General features: G+C 36.3%; 1 protein-coding gene across 7 annotated transcripts in view; it reads right to left on the minus strand.

The window, feature by feature from the left end:
- LRCH3 (leucine rich repeats and calponin homology domain containing 3) overlaps positions 1–20,792 on the minus strand; it is a 115,910-nt gene that overhangs the window by 36,222 nt on the left and 58,896 nt on the right. For all 7 annotated transcript variants that reach the window (XM_060010829.1, XM_060010827.1, XM_060010828.1 and 4 more), the window contains exons 7-10: positions 12,277–12,370; positions 10,809–10,929; positions 8,072–8,220; positions 4,141–4,217 (exon numbers count right to left, since the gene is read on the minus strand). In XM_060010829.1, coding sequence (XP_059866812.1) covers positions 4,141–4,217; positions 8,072–8,220; positions 10,809–10,929; positions 12,277–12,370 — 441 coding nt within the window. The remainder of the gene's footprint in view (positions 1–4,140; positions 4,218–8,071; positions 8,221–10,808; positions 10,930–12,276; positions 12,371–20,792) is intronic.

Here is a 20,792-nt window from a genome sequence, read left to right on the forward strand (position 1 = left end):
CTTTGAGAAGATAAACAAAACTGATAAACCATTAGACAGACTCATCAAGAAAACAAGGAAGACTCAATCAACAGAATCAGAAATGAAAAAGAAGTAACGACACTGCAGAAATACAAAGGATCATGAGAGATGACTACAAACAACTATATGCCAATAAAAATAGGACAACCTGGAAGAAATGGACAAATTCTTAGAAAAGTACAACCTTCCAAGACTGAACAGGAAGAAACAGAAAATATGAAAAGACCAATCACAAACACTAAAATTGAAACTGTGATTAAAAATCTTCCAACAAACAAAAGCTCAGGATGAGATGGCTTCACAGGTGAATTCTATCAAACATTTAGAGAAGAGCTAACACCTATCCTTCTCAAACTCTTCCAAAATATAGCAGAGGGAAGAACACTCTCAGACTCATTCTACGAGGCCACCACCACCCTGATACCAAAACCAGACAAAGATACTACAAAAAAAGAAAATTACAGACCAATAACACTGATGAATATAGATGCAAAAATCCTCAACAAAATACTAGCAAACAGAATCCAACAGCACATTAAAAGGATCATACACCATGATCAAGTGGGGTTTATCCCAGGAATGTAAGGATTCTTCAGTATACACAAATAAATCAATGTGATACACCACATTAACAAATTGATGGATAAAAACCATATGATAAACTCAACAGATGCCGAAAAAGCTTTTCACAAAATTCAACACCCATTTATGATAAAAACTCTCCAGAAGGTGGGCATAGAGGGAAACTACCTCAACATAATACAGGCCATATATGACTAACCCACAGTCAACATCATTCTCAATGGTGAAAAACAAACCATTTCCTCTAAGATCAGGAACAAGACAAGGGTGCCCACTCTCACCACTATTATTCAACATAGCTTGGGAAGTTTTAGCCATGGCAATTAGAGAAGAAAAAGAAATAAAAGTAAAAGTAATCCAAATCAGAAAAGAAGAAGTAAAACTGTCACTTTTGCAGATGACATGATGCTATACATAGAGAATCCTAAAGATGCTACCAGAAAACTACTAGAGCGAATCAATGAATTTGGTAAAGTAGCAGGATACAAAATTAATGCACAGAAATCTCTTGCATTCCTATACACTAACAATGAAAAATCTGAAAGAGAAACTAAGGAAACACTCCAATTTACCATTGCAACAAAAAGAGTAAAATACCTAGGAATAAACCTACCTAAGGAGACAAAAGACATGTATGCAGAAAACTATAAGACACTGATGAAAGAAATCAAAGACAATACAAACAGTTGGAGAGATATACCATGTTATTGGATTGGAAGAATCAATACTGTGAAAATGACTATACTACCCAAGGCAATCTACAGATTCAGTGCAATCCCTATCAAACTACCAATGGCATTTTTCACAGAACTAGAACAGAAAATTTTACAATTTGTATGGAAACACAAAAGACCCCGAATAGCCAAAGCAATCTTAAGAAAGAAAAACAGAGCTGGAAGAATCAGGCTCCCTGATTTCAGACTATACTACAAAGCTACATTAATTAAGACAGTATGGTAACCAGCACAAAAACAGAAATATAGATCAATGGAACAGGAAAGAAGGCCGAGAGATAAACCCACGCACATATGGTCACCTTATCTTTGACAAAGGAGGAAAGAATATACAATGGAGAAAAGACAGTCTCTTCAATAAATTGTGCTGGGAAAACTGGACAGCTACATGTAAAAGAATGAAATTAGAACACTTCCTAACACCATACACAAAAATAAACTCAAAATGGATTAAAGACCTAAATGTAAGGCCAGACACTATAAAACTCTTAGAGGAAAACATAGGCAGAAGACTCTATGACATAAATCACAGCAAGATCTTTTTTGACCCACCTCCTAGAGTAATGGAAATAAAAACAAAAATAAACAAATGGGACCTAATGAAACTTAAAACCTTTTGCAAAGCAAAGGAAACTACAAACAAGACGAAAAGACAACCCTCAGAATGGGAGAAAATATTTGCAAATGAAGCAACTGACAAAAGATTAATCTCCCAAACATACAAGCAGGTCATACAGCTCAATTTCATAAAAACAAAAAGCCCAGTCCAAACATATGCGGAAGACCTAAATAGACATTTCTCCAAAGAAGATATACAGGTTGCCAACAAACACATGAAAGGATGCTCAACATCACTAATCATTAGAGAAATGCAAATCAAAACTACAATAAGGTATCACCTCACACCAGTCAGAATGGCCATTATCAAAAAAAACTACAGGGGCTTCCCTGGTGGTGCAGTGGTTAAGAATACACCTGCCAATGCAGGGGACACGGGTTCGAGCCCTGGTCGGAGAAACTAAGCCCGTGCATCACAACTACTGAGCCTGTGCTCTACAGCGTGCAAGCCACAACTACTGAGCCTGCGTGCCACAACTACTGAAGCCTGCACGCCTATAGCCTGTGCTCTGCAACAAGAGAAGCCATTGCCATGAGAAGCCCACACACTGCAACGAAGAGTAGCCCACACTCGCTGCAACTAGAGAAAGCCCACGTGTAGCAATGAAGACCCAATGCAGCCAAAAATAAATAAATTAAAAAAAAAAAACTACAAACAATAAATGCTGGACAGGGTGTAGAGAAAAGGGAACCCTCTTGCACTGTTGATGGGAATGTAAATTGATACAGCCACTATGGAGAACAGTAAGGAGGTTCCTTAAAAAACTAAAAAACAGGAATAAAGATGCAGACGTAGAGAATGGACTTGAGGACATGGGGGTTGGGGGGTGGGAAGGGGAAGATGGGACAAAGTGAGAGAGTAGCATTGACACTGACATATATACACTACCAAATGTAAAACAGGTAGCTAGTGGGAAGCAGCTGCATAGCACAGGGAGATCAGCTTGCTGCTTTGTGACCACCTAGAGGGGTGGGATAGGGAGAATGGCAGGGAGATGCAAGAGGGAGGGAATATGGGGATATATGTATATATATAACTGATTCACTTTGTTATATAGCAGAAACTAACACAAAATTGTAAAGCAATTATACTCCAATAAAGATGTTAAAAAAAAAAAAGCTGGCTTTCACCTTGAGGGTGGGTGTATCATATCCTGGGAATCTTGGGCTTTACTTACGATGGATACAGGAGGCAGGAAGGACAAAAGATAAAGCTGAGGTCCCCCCACTACAGGGAAATGTAACAAGAAATCCTTGCGTGACACTGGAATCTCAAATGACCACACTTTCAACATAAGGACACATGGTAACTAAAAAGCTATTTTGAGATAAATTTCAAAGATATGAAATGTAACTAAATCGCCATGAACTAACCAATAAGACTAAAAAGTCCAAGTTATAAGACTTCTTTCATTATTCTCCCTACATTTTCTTTATCCATCTATATTTCAGTCTCCTAAAGAACTTCAATATCCTGTCAAGTGTAAGTAAAGAATGATGTATGACACTATCTACACGGTAAATTTACCGTTGTTTAAGAATAGGCATATCAAGTCTACCACTTTAAGATTTCATAAAAACAGAAAGGAAGCAATAAAACCAAAGGCTGGGAATTTTTCAACTATTGTCATGCAGTTTATGACAAGAAACTTTGGAATTCAAGGATAAGAAGCAGTACTCTTGAAAAAAAAAAAAGAAGAAGCAGTACTCTAAATGGCCAAGCTAAGTCTAGAAATATTGTGTAAGGCACTAATTGTAGATAAAAGATCACTTCAATTGAGATAGGAATGAGGAATATATTGCTGTCTCTGTCTGTGGCTCTGTTTCTAATCAAAAGTTTAAGTAAAATAATTGCAGGACTCTGGAAATTCACTTAGCCCTCTTTATGCATAAATCCAGACATATCACTATAAAATCTCACTGCTATTAAGTATCTTCAAATCAAATAATTATACAGGTAATGGTTTAGGTGATCTGAATTTAGAATGAATAAATCAATTTTACTTCTTTTTCTATTACATAAGCACAAAGGTATATTTCACTTAGCTCTAAATACACCATATTTAAAACACATAGTATCTAAACATCTTCATTATACATAGATCTACACAAAACCAAAATCATTTCATTACCTAATTACTGAGTTTTAAGACAGAAAGAAATAAGTAGAATTGGTTTTTCAAACCTGTTTTGATGTGAATATCTTCTCGTGTCTTCTGTTTTTTGAAATTCCCTCATGGGTACTGGCTTCACTGGTGAACCCTAGGCCAAAAAAAGAAAAACAGATCAATTTAACACATGTATCCACATGTATCCAGAAAAGTGTAATTACACAGCTCATATTCAACTTGGCATTTAGGGATCTGTATATTACACTAAAAATATTTTAACAGAAACTTCAAATGTGAATTTTCATGTTTAAAAGCATTATAGGCTGTATTACTGCTTTGGTGAAGCACAAAACTGTTCACAATCCAAAAACATTTATTTTAAAAAGAGCAGATTTTCTTCACACTGTATTTTATGAATTATAATGACCACATAGTAATATTTACTAGATGATAAGATGTGAAAGTTGAAAAGGATCTTAGAGATCATCTAGTACAAACTTCCATCTAGAACAGGAATTCCTACCAACCCTACCGTGACTTTTGCTCAGCCTCTCTTGAATATTTCTAGTAATAGGAAGTTCACTGGGGAGATTACATTTCTTTACTTCTTCATCATCATAAATTGTTACTTATGTTAGTCAGACAAATAGTCCTGGGGATGCTGGTGGAATACCAAGATAAAGCAAAAAGTAATTTCTATTTATGGTAAAATATGATATTAATTAAAAGAGAAATAGTGGCAATTTATTTATAAACTGAAGGGTAAAGGTCATTTCAAAAAACATTATCAAAGAAAATTAAACTGGCTTAAGTTATATGGACTATATACTGAAAAGTAAAATTATAAATCAAAGGTAGAGGCTCATGGGATATCACACCACATATTTTGTCAAATGAGAATCTATAAAAATAATATCATCTTACTTCAACACCAAAAATAATCATCAAAATGGGTATTCTGGAAGGGGGAAAAAAAAACTTATCCAAAAAAAAAAACCCCTAAAAATCAAATGTAAAACTATTTATAGTCTATCTCCAAGGAATAGGTACATCACAAATAACTAGAAAATCTTCTTTGGTGACTTACTCCAAAGGGCTAAAGCTGACTCCCGTAAAGTCTGGGCATAATGATCGTATTAAATGAGATACAATTCTAGAATCTTGATGAGAGAATAATTACTCTAATTTCAGTGAATATGACTTTTTAAGTGAACAAAAATCTCTCCTAGTATGTTAACATCAGTGACTTATCACCCTGGTTTTACAATACTGCAATCACCTAAAATTATTGCAAGGGGTACATGAAATTTTCATGACAAAATGAATGTAACATTGGTTTAATTTAAAAAATAAATATGTCATAGTCTATAAATATAAGTCATACCTTATTTATCACAGTATCACTGTGTATGTGACAGGCATTATGATAAAATTAAACAATAGCAGAGTGTTTAAAATCTCAAATTGTTTTTAACAACCCATGTTTAGGTAGTATCCAAGAATATAAAAAAGTATTTCTTCACTGGTTATTAAACCATTTAAAATAATACTGCTTTATTTTTATAGGTGCCAAACTTTAGAAAGCCTTATGACACAGAAGTCATAAAGAGCCTTATGACAGAATCATAAAAACTACTATATATAGTAGGTAGATGGAATCAAAAAACTTATTACAAATTAGCCAATGGATTAAAGAAATGATACTACAATTTTTCATCAGTAGCATAACGTGCATTTTCACTTTTAGTAGAAACACCTCATCTACACAGCCTAATTAACAATAAAATGGTCAAAGAGAAAGACCACAAGAAAAAGGATTCCCTTTTAGATTATAATGTGCATTGTTAACTTAAGCTTTATTGCAAAGTAGTTGCCCTCTGCTCTAGCAGACGTGCTTATAGCCTGAACCACAAGTAGTTTCATTAATCATAGGTACACACTGCTATCTGTAGGCTGCAGGACTTTGATTTACAGTAGTTCACTTTATCTTCTGGTTTCACTTTTCGAGGTTTCAGTCACCCACAGTCAACCATGTTCCAAAAATATTAAACGGATAACTTCAGAAATAAACAATTCATAAGTTTTAAATTGCATGCTGTTCTGATGAAATCTCAAGCTGTCCTGCTCCATCCCACCTGGGCTGTAAAGCGTCTCTTTGTCCAGAGTATCCTGCCTGTTAGTCCGTTAGTAGCCGGCTCAGTTAGTCTCTCTTGGTTAACAGATTGACTGTCGCAGTATAGCAGTGGCTATTTTACTAAATAATGGCCCCAAGTGCAAAAGTAGTGATGTTGGCAATTCGAATATGCCAAAGAGAAGTCATAAAGTGCCTCCTTTAAGTGAAAAGGTGAAAGTTCTTGAATTAATAAGGAAAGAAAAGAAATTGTATGCTGAGGTAAGATCTATAGTAAGAAGAAATCTTCTATCTGTGAAATTGTGAAGGAAAAAGACATACATGCTAGTTTTTTTTTTATATAATGTATTTTAATTAATAGCGTAGTACAGTTTTGTTTTTGTTTTTTTGTTTTGTTTTGCGGTACGCGGGCCTCTCACTGTTGTGGCCTCTCCCGTTGCGGAGCACAGGCTCCGGACGCGCAGGCTCAGTGGCCGTGGCTCACGGGCCCAGCCACTCCGCGGCATGTGGGATCTTCCTGGACCGGGGCACGAACCCTTGTCCCCTGTATCGGCAGGCGGACTCTCAACCACTGCACCACCAGGGAAGCCCTATATGCTAGTTTTGCTGTTGCAGCTCAAACTGCAAAAGTTACAGTCACAGCATGTGATAAATGAATGCTTAGTTAGGATGGAAAAGGCATTAAATTTGTACAATGAAATATTTCGAGAGAAACAACATTCATATAACTTGTTACAGTATATTGTTATAATTTTTCTATTTTATTATTAGTTATTATTCTTAATCTCTTACTGTGACTAATTTATAAATTAAACTTTATCATAGGTATGTATGTATAAGAAAAAAACATAGTACATATAGGGCTCAGTACCATCCGTGGTTTCAGGCAACCATCCACTAGGGGTCTTAGAATGTACACCCTGTGGATATGGAGTGGGGGGAATACTTACTGTACATAACTTTATCCAGCTTTAAATACAAGAATGTCATTTGAACACCAACAAAAAATACTGTGTTCAAAAGCCTTCAGACAGGAAGACCAAGGGTTTTTTTTTTTTTTTTAAAGAATGATAATAACACTCTATAACATGTCCCACTTGAAGTGACTATTCGCTATTTCTAAAAGACTAAATACATCATTCTCCAAAAAGGCCCCAAGTGTTTCTCAAATAATCCCTGCTCAAAGCCTGGGACCAACTCCAGACATTAACATCACACACACTGAAGTGCAGTCATTTTATTATGCTGACTAGATACACTGAAGAATGCTATTTCTACTTGAGACCCTTGGGGAATTGGCAGAGATTTTGCAGTGGGCTGAATGCTCATTTGTTTTCTAAGGCAACTCAATGCTCCACTATAAGAGACATCCAAGAATTTTAATGGCAAACAATTTATATTCTGTGTGACTTCACATAAAAGCGCCAATATAATTAAGCTCATCATAAAAATTCTATGGTTAAGTTTGTATGTTGCCCCAAAAGTCAGCAGTTTGGTTCAGTTCTTAATTACTGATCAAACTATGATTTACCAGTTAATAACAATAAAAAAACAATAAGAACAACAATGAAAAGCATCATATTCCTCTGCATTTTCTTCCAAGGCATAGGATACTCTTAGGACTTCTTTTATTCCTTCTTCAAAATTCTGAAATCTGTATTTTTATTTGAAAAATAAACCTAAACTTTACTTGAGAGTATTGTCTGATTCTAAGAATAAAGCTGAAAAACTCAGTAATAAAATTAGAACTAAATATAATAAAACAAATAATTAATCCTAAACCAACAAATCACTGATATGACAGAAATTTATACTGTCATAAACTGTTTTTACTAGGGGACAGCAAAAAATTTAAGCTTAAGTGTGTATACTACCTCATGAGAGATTCGCCGTTGTTCAATATATGCCATAAACTGTGAACTGAGGCTGTCTGAGTCCAGGCCCTTGGGTGGTCTCACTTCTTCCTCTTCTTCCTCTGCAGTACAGCTGTCAATATAGTCAATCTGATCCAGATCATGTTCCACTGTTCATACGACACATACACACACAGACATCAGAAAAAACATTCAAATTAGATAGCCAACAAAAACAATGAATTGCATTCTTTCCTTTTCTGTAACATTTTCTATTCTGAAACTGGGAGGAATAAGTTTAAATTTAATAAGCCTTTATTATTTAGTCCATGGCCACTCACAAAAATAGGCTAAAGAAAAAATCTTAGTCCTAATTCACTATAAAGAATGCAGTAATTGATGGTAATTATTGGAAAACAGACCTCTAATATTTCTCTTTTCTTTGGACAGCTCTTGACTATTTTAAACAAGACAGTTTGAGTTTGTGAGACAGATAAGAAGAATAATTTTTTAAAATCGGAAAATATATATTCTTTTAGTTTTTTTTTTTTTGCATGTTTTAGGTTTGGGGCTTAATCATACCTCTTTAAAGAGCTGGGAGGCAGAAAACCTAACACAATCAACTCAAAATAAAAGTGAAAAGACAGGAGGAAAGTGGACTTGGTGATAAAGAAGTAGATACTGACGACTGTTCCCTGTCCTGTAACTGTTGTCCATAACTAGAAAAAGATTTATTTTCCTATTTAGAAAATTATTTTCTAGAGGTCAGTATTGCAGATATTTTGTAGCAGTTTGTGGATGGAAGGAAATCATTTGAGGAATTTTTGCTTCTCAAAATGCTCTGGGGTGAGGAGAACATAAATAACATATAGCCACATCATTATTTCTTCTAACACAGTTGGGTGCACCCCATTAATTTGTTTTTAAGTTTAAAAAGTAACTATTTTTAAAAGTCACTTTAAATGGCACACTAGAAAAAAAAAAAAAAAAACTTACTACTAAGACCGTTTCTCCAGAGATGTATTAACTCCCAGCCATTATTGTATGGTGGTCTACAGGCTGCCTAAAAATTGCAGTTGCTGGGAATAGTAAATTTGAAGAAGTCTATTTCTTAATTTAGTTTTCTGACTCAATTATTTCTAAATAATTCCATAACAGCAGTTAATATAAAAATGAATTGACTTACCATAATTATGTAAATAGATAAAAGGCTGAAAAGGTTTTAAGTCTACATCCATGTTAGAAACCAGGTACATAAATGCATTTTTCGAATGTGCTGCAACTTGTGTGACTAAATCAACAGTTCATTTTATAACTATCTCCCAAGAAAGCAGCATCACTTTTTCATACTGTCTAGAGCAGTGCTATCCAAGAGAAATAGAATGTAAGCTATGAAAGTGAACCACACATGTAATTTTAAATTATATAGTAGCCACATAAAAAAGTCAAAAGAAAAGGTGACATTAATTTTAATAATATATTTTACTTTGTTCAATATATTTAAAATATTATTATAACATATAATCAATATAAAGTATTATTGATGTTTTACATTCTCTTTCTCATGCAATGGCTTCAAAATCTGATGTGTGTTTTACATTTATAGTATAGCTCAATTCAGAAAAACCACATTTCAAATGCTCAATAACCACATGTGGCTACTGGCACAGATCTAGAGATTATTTTAAGTCCGAAATGAACCAATGGGAAAGATATCTCATACAAAAGCAAGATTAAAATGAAAAGTACTGAAATGGTAAGTGACAGGAGTAAAAAAAGAATATAAGATGGTAAGGAAAAAAAGGCGGGGCAAACCATTTAATTGAACTCATCATTCAGAGATGAAAGGTCTTCTTAGATAATATAATAGATTTCTGGAAAATCAAAGTCATTTCTCCCTTATAGCTGGCCCTTAAAATTTAAACATTAGGATTTGGTAATTCAAACTAAAGCAATATTGAATGGAATGCTAAAATCAAGAGTCTGCTTCAGAAGCACAAGAAAGCAGAAAGAGCTCCGTTTGTTAATGAACTATAAAAATAAATTTAAAAAAAATTTTTTATTTAAATTACAAAATTTAAAATACCAGAATAAGGAAAACTTGGATTCAGATGCCCATGAAGAGCACAATTCCAGATGAAAGAAAAGGTAGACATCAAGGAATGCACTGAATTCCTAAAAGAGGACAAATAATGACCACAAAGAGAATCTTTAAAAAGGAGAATAGTAGGGCTTCCCTGGTGGCACAGTGGTTGAGAGTCCGCCTGCCGATGTAAGGGACACGGGTTCGTGCCCCGGTCCGGTAAGATCCCACATGCCGCGGAGCAGGTGGGCCCGTGAGCCATGGCCGCTGAGCCTGCGCGTGCGGAGCCTGTGCTCCGCAATGGGAGAGGCCACAACAGTGAGAGGCCCGCGTACCGCAAAAAAAAAAAAAAGAATAGTACTTCAAAGAAGATCATGGTTAAATCAAGATTAAAAAAGATCTATTCCAGGTAAACTGTCTTTAGTAAAGTTTCCTCCCAAAATAAGAATAAGGGAAAAACACTGTATTTTAATTGCAAGTCTGAAACAGAGAAACTGAAATTTAACCCTAATAGAAAACATTTTTTTTCTAATCAGATGGGAAGAGGAGGGAGGTCTTTAAAGAAAGACTGGAAGAAGCTACAGATACACAGATAAAAGGAGTGGATGTGAAAAGGCCACTTAAAAAGTCAGAGAGATTATAAAGACTTTGGATGTCGTCAGGAATCATGTTTACCTCCACCATTTGTTACTATTATACTGCTGCGATTCTCCTGGTACTGGCTTTCTCTTCGCAGTCTTTGTTCTTTAGTAATTTCTGCTACTCGAAGAGGCAGATCTGAAAATTCATCTGTAGGCTTAAATAAATAGCAGAAACATTAAAATAAATCATTTCAAGTTTTAAGACAACATGGTACTTAAAGCACAGATATAATATAAATTCATTAGAACTTACATTTAAGAAGAAATAGCAAAGTAGTTTTACAGATGCATCTAGAGATGCACATATCATCCAACAATATGAATGTACTTAATGCCACTGAAACCACTCTTAAAAATGGTTAAAATGGTAAATTTTATATGTATTTCACCACAATTTTAAAAAAGAATAGGGTATATATGACTCTATATACATACACATATGAATTTAAAGTATTGACATAAATGTATCTGTATTGATATAGCCACAATCATGTACACACCGACCCACGCACAAATACCCAAGCAATTACAAATAACAAATGGGCTGTATTCCAAAATTAATTTGCTTTAGACTCCCAATAAAACAATGTTACAAATGGTACATTACTAGTCTTGCTAAACAAAACCTTAATCATTTAACCTAATTTATAGCTAAAATATTATACCTTAGTAATTTAAAAAGAAGAGAGAAAACATAATGCTGATGATTAAAAGAGAAAAATGAGGGACTTCCCTGGTGGTGCAGTGGTTAAGAATCCACCTGCCAATGCAGGGGACACGGGTTCGATCCCTGGTCTGGGAAGATCCCACATGCTGAGGAGCAACTAAGCCCGTGCACCCTAAAGCCTGCATGTCACAACTACTGAGCCCACATGCTGCAACTACTGAAGCCTGCATGCTGTAGGGTCTGCACACTGCAACTACTGAGCCCGTGTGCTGCAACCACGGAAGCCCGCGCGCCTAGAGCCCGGGCTCTGCAACAAGAGAAGCCACCGCAATGAGAAGCCCATGCACCACAACGAAAACCCAAATACAGCCAAAAAAAAAAGAGAGAGAGAAAAATGATATAATTAGCTGAGAAAGTTACTTATTTATCTTGAGCATGTGGATACTCTTCATTAAGGTTCCCATCTCATTACCCATCAGCCTACAGTTCTACTTTCTCACCTTACAGTACCCTTTCTACCACCTCTGCTCAAGATTATACAGGCCCTCAACGTTCAGGTCTCAGTTGTAACTGGCTCAGTTCCCATTTGACCGTCCAGGATATAAAATTATTTATACAACACAATGAGGTAACAAACATGTAAAACACACATGGTAAAAGATGGTAAAGAAACATAATATCATTTCTGATGGTAGGACTATGTGGGATTTTTACTCCTCCCTTGGCTATTCTGTATTTTATATAACAAGAAATTGAGTCCAGTTAAGACACTTAACAATTTTCATCATTTTATTTTTCCTTAAGTTATAACATGCAGAATAGAAGAAACACTTACTTCATTCCCTGACCATCTCTTATCACCACTGTCCACACTATTGAAACCTGAATCAAGGGCTCCATAGGGGCGACCTGAGTATAATTCTTCATGGCTGCCAAAAAGAAACTTTAGTTGTTAATGTAAAGTTTGAGATTTTAAAAATTAACATTTGAAATAAATCAGATGCAATTTTACTAATAAACATTTTCATGGCATTCAGGGACTTAACTATTCAGAATGAAATGAATATTCGTTTAACTTTTTAATATGAAAAATTCCAAATTCAAAGAAAGTAGATAGAATAGTATAATGAACTCCCATGTACTCATTATCCAGCTCTAAAAATATCCACATTCTGACTTCATCTATTCCTCCAGCCATTCCCAATGCCCCCCTCAATTATTTTTAACAGTACTCTTTTTCTTAAAGTGAAATTTACATACATTTAAATGCACAAACCTTTGACAAATGAAAACATCTTTGTAACATACATACCTATCATGATATAGGACATTTCTACGTTGCCAGAAAATTCCCACACATCCCTTCCCAGTCAACTTCCTTTACCTCACCACTATGTGCTCCTAAGAGGCAACTACCATTCAAATTTTTTTCACCTGAATTAGTATAGAACATCCTCAAAGCTGTCCAAGATCTAATTCCTGGAACCCATAAATATGTTACTTTACATTGCAAATGGGAATTAAGGTTGCAGATAGAAGTAAGGTTGCTAATCAGGGGACCTTAAATTAGGGAGATTTTCCTGAATTATCTGAATGGGCTCGATGTAATCACAAGGTTCCTTAAACATGGAAGAGGAAAATAGAAGAGGAGGATTCAATGCTGGCTTGAAGATGGAGGGAGGGGACCAAGAACCAAGGTAAGAAGACAGCCTCTAGAAGTTGAAAAAGGCAAGGAAATACATCCTACTCAAAACCTACAGAAAAGAATGCAGCTCTGCCATCATCTTAATTTTAGCTCAATGAGACCACGATTTAGACTTCTGACCTACACAACCATAAAATAATAAATCTGTGTTGTTTAGGCCTCTAAGTTTGGGGTGGTAACAATAGAAAAGTAATCCAATTAGTTCTGCTTATTCCAGAATGCATAAAAATGGTATATGTACTCTTTTTCTACTCAGCATCATGTCAGTGAAATTCTTGATGTTTTTAATACCTTGGAGTAGAATGGATGAATTGTATGGTAAGCATAGGTTTAACTTAAAAAACAAAAACAAAAAAACCCTGCCAACTTGTTTTTGAAAGTAGCTGTATCATTTTGCATCCCCACCAGCAATGTACTGGAGTTCCAGCTGCCAACACTGTATTCCCAGTCATTAATTTTAGTTATTATTCTGATGGGTATAAAATGTGGTGTTAATTTGTATTTCTCTGATGACTAGTGATAATTAACATCAGTGATATTTAATACCTTTGTATGTGCTTATTGGCCGTTCATTTATCTTCTTTTGAGAAATGTCTGTTCAAATCTTTTGCCCATTAAAAAATGCAACATCAATAACCTTAAAAATATTTTGCTAAGTAAAAGAGGCCAGACAAAATGCTACATAATGTTCGATTTCATTTCTATGAAATTCTAGAAAATGCAAAACTATACTGACAGAAAGCAGATCAGTGATTGCCTGGGGCTGAGGGTGATAAAAAAATATATATCGTGATTGTGTTGGTAGTTTTGTGACTGTATTCATGTACTAAAACTCACTGAATTGCACATTAAAATGGGTAAATTTTATTACTTGTAAATTTTATCTCAATAAAGCTGTTAAAAAAAATGTGCCAATCCATTTTTCCAAAATGGATGTTCCAGTTTTACTTTTTACATATTGTATTACATAAGCAATATGAGAGCACTGGTTGTTCCACATCCTAACATTTGGTGTTCTCAGTCTTAATTTTATTCCTTCTTGTAGATGTGCAGTGGTATCTCATTACATTTCGATGATGACTAGTGATAAGCACCTTTTTGTGTGCTTATTAGTTATTTATATATCTTTCTTCGTAAAGTCTATTCAAGCCTTTTGTCCATTTTTCAACGGGGTTGTCTTTTTTTTAAATTAACATCTTTATTGGAATAATTGCTTTACAATGCTGTGTTTCTGCTTTATAACAAAGTGAATCCGTTATACATATACATATATTCCCATATCTTTTCCCTCTTGAGTCTCCCTCCCTCCCACCCTCCCTATCCCACCACTCTAGGTAGTCACAAACCACTGAGCTGATCTCCCTGTGCTATGTGGCTGCTTCTCACTAGCTATATATTTTACGTTTGGTAGTGTATATATGTGATGCCACTCTCTCACTTTGTCCCAGCTTACCCTTCCCCCTCCCCATACCCCCAAGTCCATGCTCTAGTAGGTCTGTGTCTTTATTCCCGTCTTACCCATAGGTTCTTCATGACCTTTTTTTTTTTCTTAGATTCCATATATATGTGTTATCATACGGTATTTGCTTTTCTTTCTGACTGACTTCATTCTGTATGACAGACTCTAGGTCCATCCATCACACTACAAATAACTCAATTTCATTTCTTTTTATGGCTTGAGTAATATTCCACTGTATATATGTGCCACATCTTCTTTATCCACTCTTCCGTCGATGGACACTTAGGTTGCTTCCATGTCCTGGCTATTGTAAATAGAGCTGCAAAGAATATTTTGGTACATGACTCTTTTTGAATTATGGTTTTCTCAGGGTATATGCCCAGTAGTGGGATTGCTGGGTCGTATGGTAGTTCTATTTTTAGGTTTTTAAGGAACCTCCATACTGTTCTCCATAGTGGCTGTATCAATTTGCATTCCCAACAACAGTGCAAGAGGGTTCCCTTTTCTCCATACCCTCTCCAGCATTTATTGTTTCTAGATTTTTTGATGATGGCCATTCTGACCGGTGTGAGATGATATCTCATTGTAGTTTTGATTTGCATTTCTCTAATGATTAATGATGTCGAGCATTCTTTCATGTGTTTGTTGGCAATCTGTATATCTTCACTGGAGAAATGTCTATTTAGGTCTTCTGCCCATTTTTGGATTGGGTTGTTTGTTTTTTTGTTATTGAGTTGCATGAGCTGCTTGTAAATTTTGGAGATTAATCCTTTGTCAGTTGCTTCATCTGCAAATATTTTCTGCCATTCTGAGGATTGTCTTTTGGTCTTGTTTATGGTTTCCTTTGCTGTGCAAAAGCTTTGAAGTTTAATTAGGTCCCATTTGTTTATTTTTGTTTTTATTTCCATTTCTCTAGGAGGTGGGTCAAAAAGGATCTTGCTGTGATTTATGTCATAGTGTTCTGCCTATGTTTTCCTCTAAAAGTGCGATAGTGTCTGACCTTACATTTAGGTCTTTAATCCATTTTGAGTTTATTTTTGTGTATGGTGTTAGGGAGTGTTCTAATTTCATACTTTTACAAGTACCTGTCCAGTTTTCCCAGCACCACTTATTGAAGAGGCTGTCTTTTCTCCATTGTATATTCTTGCCTCCGTTATCAAAGATAAGGTGTCCATATGTGCGTGGGTTTATCTCTGGGCTTTCTATCCTGTTCCATTGATCTATATTTGTTTTTGTGCCTGTACCATACTGCCTTGATTACTGTAGCTTTGTAGTATAGTCTGAAGTCAGAGAACCTGATTCCTCCAGCTCTGTTTTTCATTCTCAAGATTGCTTTGGCAATTCAGGTTCTTCTGTGTTGCCATACAAATTGTGAAATTTTTTGTTCTAGTTCTGTGAAAAATGCCAGTGGTAGTTTGACAGGGATTGCATTGAATCTGTAGATTGCTTTGGGTAGTGGAGTCATTTTCACAATGTTGATTCTTCCAATCCAAGAACATGGTATATCTCTCCATCTATTTGTATCATCTTTAATTTCTTTCATCAGTGTCTTAGAATTTTCTGCATACAGGTAGGTTTATTCCTAGATATTTTATTCTTTTTTTGCAATGGTAAATGGGAGTGTTTTCTTAATTTCACTTTCAGATTTTTCATCATTAGTGTATAGGATGCCAGAGATTTCTGTGCATTAATTTTGTATCCTGCTACTTTACCAAATTCATTAATTAGCTCTAGTAGTTTTCTGGTAGCATCTTTAGGATTCTCTATGTATAGTATCGTGTCATCTGCAAACAGTGACAGCTTTACTTCTTCTTTGCCGATTTGGATTCCTTTTATTTTTCTTCTCAGACTGCTGTGGCTAAAACTTCCAAAACTATGTGGAATACTAGTGGTAAGAGTGGGCAACCTTATCTTGTTCCTGATCTTAGTGGAAATGGTTACAATTTTTCAACATTGAGGACGATATTGGCTGTGGGTTTGTCATATATGGCCTTTATTATGTTGAGGAAAGTTCCCTCTATGCCTACTCTCTGCAGGGTTTTTATCATAAATGGGTGTTGAATTTTGTTGAAAGCTTTCTCTGCATCTATTGAGATGATCATATGGTTTTTCTCCTTCAATTTGTTATTATGGTGTATCACGCTGATTGATTTGCATATATTGAAGATTCCTTGCATTCCTGGAATAAACCCCACTTGATCATGGTGTATGATCCTTTTAATGTGCTGTTGGATTCTGTTTGCTAGCATTTTGTTGAGGATTTTTGCATCTATGTTCATCAGTGATATTGGCCTGTAGTTTTCTTTCTTTGTGACATCTTTGTCTGGTTTTGGTATCAGGGTGATGGTGGCCTCATAGAATGAGTTTGGGAGTGTTCCTCCGTCTGCTATATTTTGGAAGAGTTTGAGAAGGATAGGTGTTAACTCTTCTCTAAATGTTTGATAGAATTCTCCTGTGAAGCCATCAGGTCCTGGGTTTTTGTTTGCTGGAAGACTTTTAACCACAGTTTCAATTTTAGTGTTTCTGATTGGCCTGTTCATATTTTCTATTTCTTCCTGGTTCAGTCTTGGCAGATTGTGCATTTCTAAGAATTTGTCCATTTTTTCCAGGTTGTACATTTTATTGGCATAGAGTTGTTTTTAGTAATCTCTCATGATCCTTTGTATTTCTGCAGTGTCAGTTGTTACTTCTCCTTTTTCATTTCTAATTCTATTGATTTGAGCCTTCTCTCTTTTTTTCCTGATGCGTCTGGCTAATGGTTTATCAATTTTGTTTATCTTCTCAAAGAACCAGCTGTTAGTTTTACTGATCTTTGCTATCGTTTCCTTCATTTCTTTTCCATTTATTTCTGATCTGATCTTTATGATTTCTTTCCTTCTGCTAACTTTGGGGTTTTTTTGTTCTTCTTTCTCTAATTGCTTTAGGTGCAAGGTTAGGTTGTTTATTTGAGATGTTTCCTGTTTCTTAAGGTAGGATTGTATTGCTATAAACTTCCCTCTTAGAACTGCTTTTGCTGCATCCCATAGGTTTTGGGTCATCGTGATTTCATTGTCATTTGTTTCTAGGTATTTTTTTATTTCCTCTTTGATTTCTTCAGTGATCTCTTGGTTATTAATGTATTGTTTAGCCTCCATTTGTTTGTATTTTTTACAGATCTTTTCCTGTAATTGATGTCTAGTCTCATAGTGTTGTGGTCGGAAAGGATACTTGATACGATTTCAATTTTCTTAAATTTACCAAGGCTTGATTTGTAACCCAAGATACGATCTATCCCAGAGAATGTTCCATGAGCACTTGAGAAAAATGTGTATTCTGTTGTTTTTGGATGCAATGTCCTATAAATATCAATTAAGTCCATCTTGTTTAATGTATCATTTAAAGCTTGTGTTTCCTTATTTATTTTCATTTTGGATGATCTGTCCATTGGTGAAAGTGGGGTGTTAAAGTCCCCTACTATGATTGTGTTACTGTCTATTTCCCCTTTTATGGCTGTTAGTATTTTCCTTATGTATTGAGGTGCTCCTATGTTGGGTACATAAATATTTACAATTGTTATATCTTCTTCTTGGATCGATCCCTTGATCGTTATGTAGTGTCCTTCTTTGTCTCTTGTAATAGTGTTTATTTTAAAGTCTATTTCGTCTGATATGAGAATTGCTACTCCAGCTTTCTTTTGATTTCCATTTGCATGGAATATCTTTTTCCATCCCCTCACTTTCAGTCTGTATGTGTCCCTAGGTCTGAAGTGGGTCTCTTGTAGACAGCATATATACGGTCTTGTTTTTGTATCCGTTCAGCCAGTCTGTGTCTTTTGGTGGGAGCATTTAATCCATTTACATTTAAGGTAATTATCGATATGTATGTTCCTATTCCCATTTTCTTAATTGTTTTGGGTTTGTTATTGTAAGTCTTTTCCTTCTCTTGTGTTTCTTGCCTAGAGAAGTTCCTTTAGCATTTGTTGTAAAGCTGGTTTGGTGGTGCTGAACTCTCTCAGCTTTTGCTTGTTTGTAAAGGTTTTAATTTCTCCAGCAAATCTGAATGAGATCCTTGCTGGGTAGAGTAATCTTGGTTGCAGGTTTTTCTCCTTCATCACTTTAAATATGTGCTGCCACTCCCTTCTGGCTTGCAGAATTTCTGCTGGAAGATCAGCTGTTAACCTTATGGGGATTCCCTTGTGTGTTATGTGTTGTTTTTCCCTTGCTGCTTTTAATATATTTTCTTTGTATTTAATTTTTGATAGTTTGATTAATATGTGTCTTGGCGTGTTTTTCCTTGGATTTATCCTGTATGGGACTCTCTGTGCTTCCTGGACTTGATTAAGTATTTCCTTTCCCATATTAGGGAAGTTTTCAACTATAATCTCTTCAAATATTTTCTCAGTCCGTTTCTTTTTCTCTTCTTCTTCTGGGACCCTTATAATTCGAATGTTGGTTAATGTTGTCCCAGAGGTTTCTGAGACTGTCCTCAGTTCTTTTCATTCTTTTTTCTTTATTCTGCTCTGCAGTAGTTATTTCCACTATTTTATCTTCCAGGTCACTTATCCGTTCTTCTGCCTCAGTTATTCTGCTATTGATCCCTTCTAGAGTATTTTTAATTTCATTTATTGTGTTGTTCATCATTGCTTGTTTCCTCTTTAGTTCTTCTAGGTCCTTGTTAAATGTTTCTTGCATCTTCTCTATTCTATTTCCAAGATTTTGGATCATCTTTACTATCATTATTCTAAGTTCTTTTTCAGGTAGACTGCCTACTTCCTCTTCATTTGTTATGTCTGGTGGGTTTTTATCTTGCTCCTTCATCTGCTGTGTGTTTTCTGTCTTCTCATTTTGCTTAATTTATTGGGTTTGGGGTCTCCTTTTCGCAGGCTGCAGGTTCGTAGTTCCCGTTGTTTTTGGTGTCTGTCCCCAGTGGCTAAGGTTCGTTCAGTGGGCTGTGTAGGCTTCCTGGTGGAGGGGACTAGTGCCTGTGTTCCGGTGGATGAGGCTGGATCTTGTCTTTCTGGTGGACAGGTCCACGTCTAGTGGTGTGTTTTCGGGTGTCTGTGGTCTTATTATGATTTTAGGCAGCCTCTCTCTAATGGATGGGGCTGTGTTCCTGTCTTGCTAGTTGTTTGGCATAGGGTGTCCAGCACTGTAGCTTGCTGGTCGTTGAGGGAAGCTGGGTCTTGGTGTTGAGATGGAGATCTCTGGGAGATTTTCGCTGTTTGATATTACGTGGAGCTGGGAGGTCTCTTGTGGACCAGTGTCCTGAAGTTGGCTCTCCCACCTCAGAGGCACAGCACTGACTCCTGGCTGGAGCACCAAGAGCCTTTCATGCACACGGCTCAGAATAAAAGGGAGAAAAAATGGAAAGAAAGAAAGAGGATAAAATCAAATCAAATACAGTAGGATAAAATAAAATAAAGTTATTGAAATAAAAATAATTATTATGAAAAAAAAATTAAAACTAAAAAAGTAAAAAAAAAACAAAAAAAAAAACGGATGGACTGAATCCTGGACAAATGGTGAAAGCAAAGCTATACAGACAATATCTCACACAGAAGCACACACATACACACTCACAAAAAGAGGAAAAGGGGAAAGAATAATATATCTTGCTCCCAAAGTCCACCTCCTCAATTTGGGATGATTCGTTGTGTATTCAGGTATTCCACAGATGCAGGGTACAACAAATTGATTGTGGAGCTTTAATCCACTGCTTCTGAGGCTGCTGGGAGAGATTTCCCTTTCTCTTCTTTGTTTGCACAGCTCCCGGGGTTCAGCTTTGGATTTGGCCCCACCTCTGCATGTAGGTCGCCTGAGGGCGTCTGTTCTTCGCTCAGACAGGATGGGGTTAAAGGAGCAGTGGATTCAGGGGCTCTGGCTCACTCAGGCCGGGGGGAGGGAAGGGTACGGATGCGGGGTGAGCCTGTGGCGGCAGAGGCCAGTGTGATGTTTCACCAGCCTGAGGCGCGCCGTGCGTTCTCCCGTGGAAGTTGTCCCTGGATCCCTGGATCACGGGACCCTGGCAGTGGCGGGCTGCACAGGCTCCCGGGAGGGGAGGTGGGAACAGTGACCTATGCTCGCACACAGGCTTCTTGGTGGCTGCAGCAGCAGCCTTAGAATCTCATGCCCGTCTCTGGGGTCCATGCTGATAGCTGCGGCTCGTGCCCGTCTCTGGAGCTCCTTTAAACAGCGCTTTTAATCCCCTC

Source organism: Delphinus delphis, chromosome 4 (assembly GCF_949987515.2).
Source record: "Delphinus delphis chromosome 4, mDelDel1.2, whole genome shotgun sequence".
In the NCBI taxonomy this organism is placed as follows: domain Eukaryota; kingdom Metazoa; phylum Chordata; class Mammalia; order Artiodactyla; family Delphinidae; genus Delphinus; species Delphinus delphis.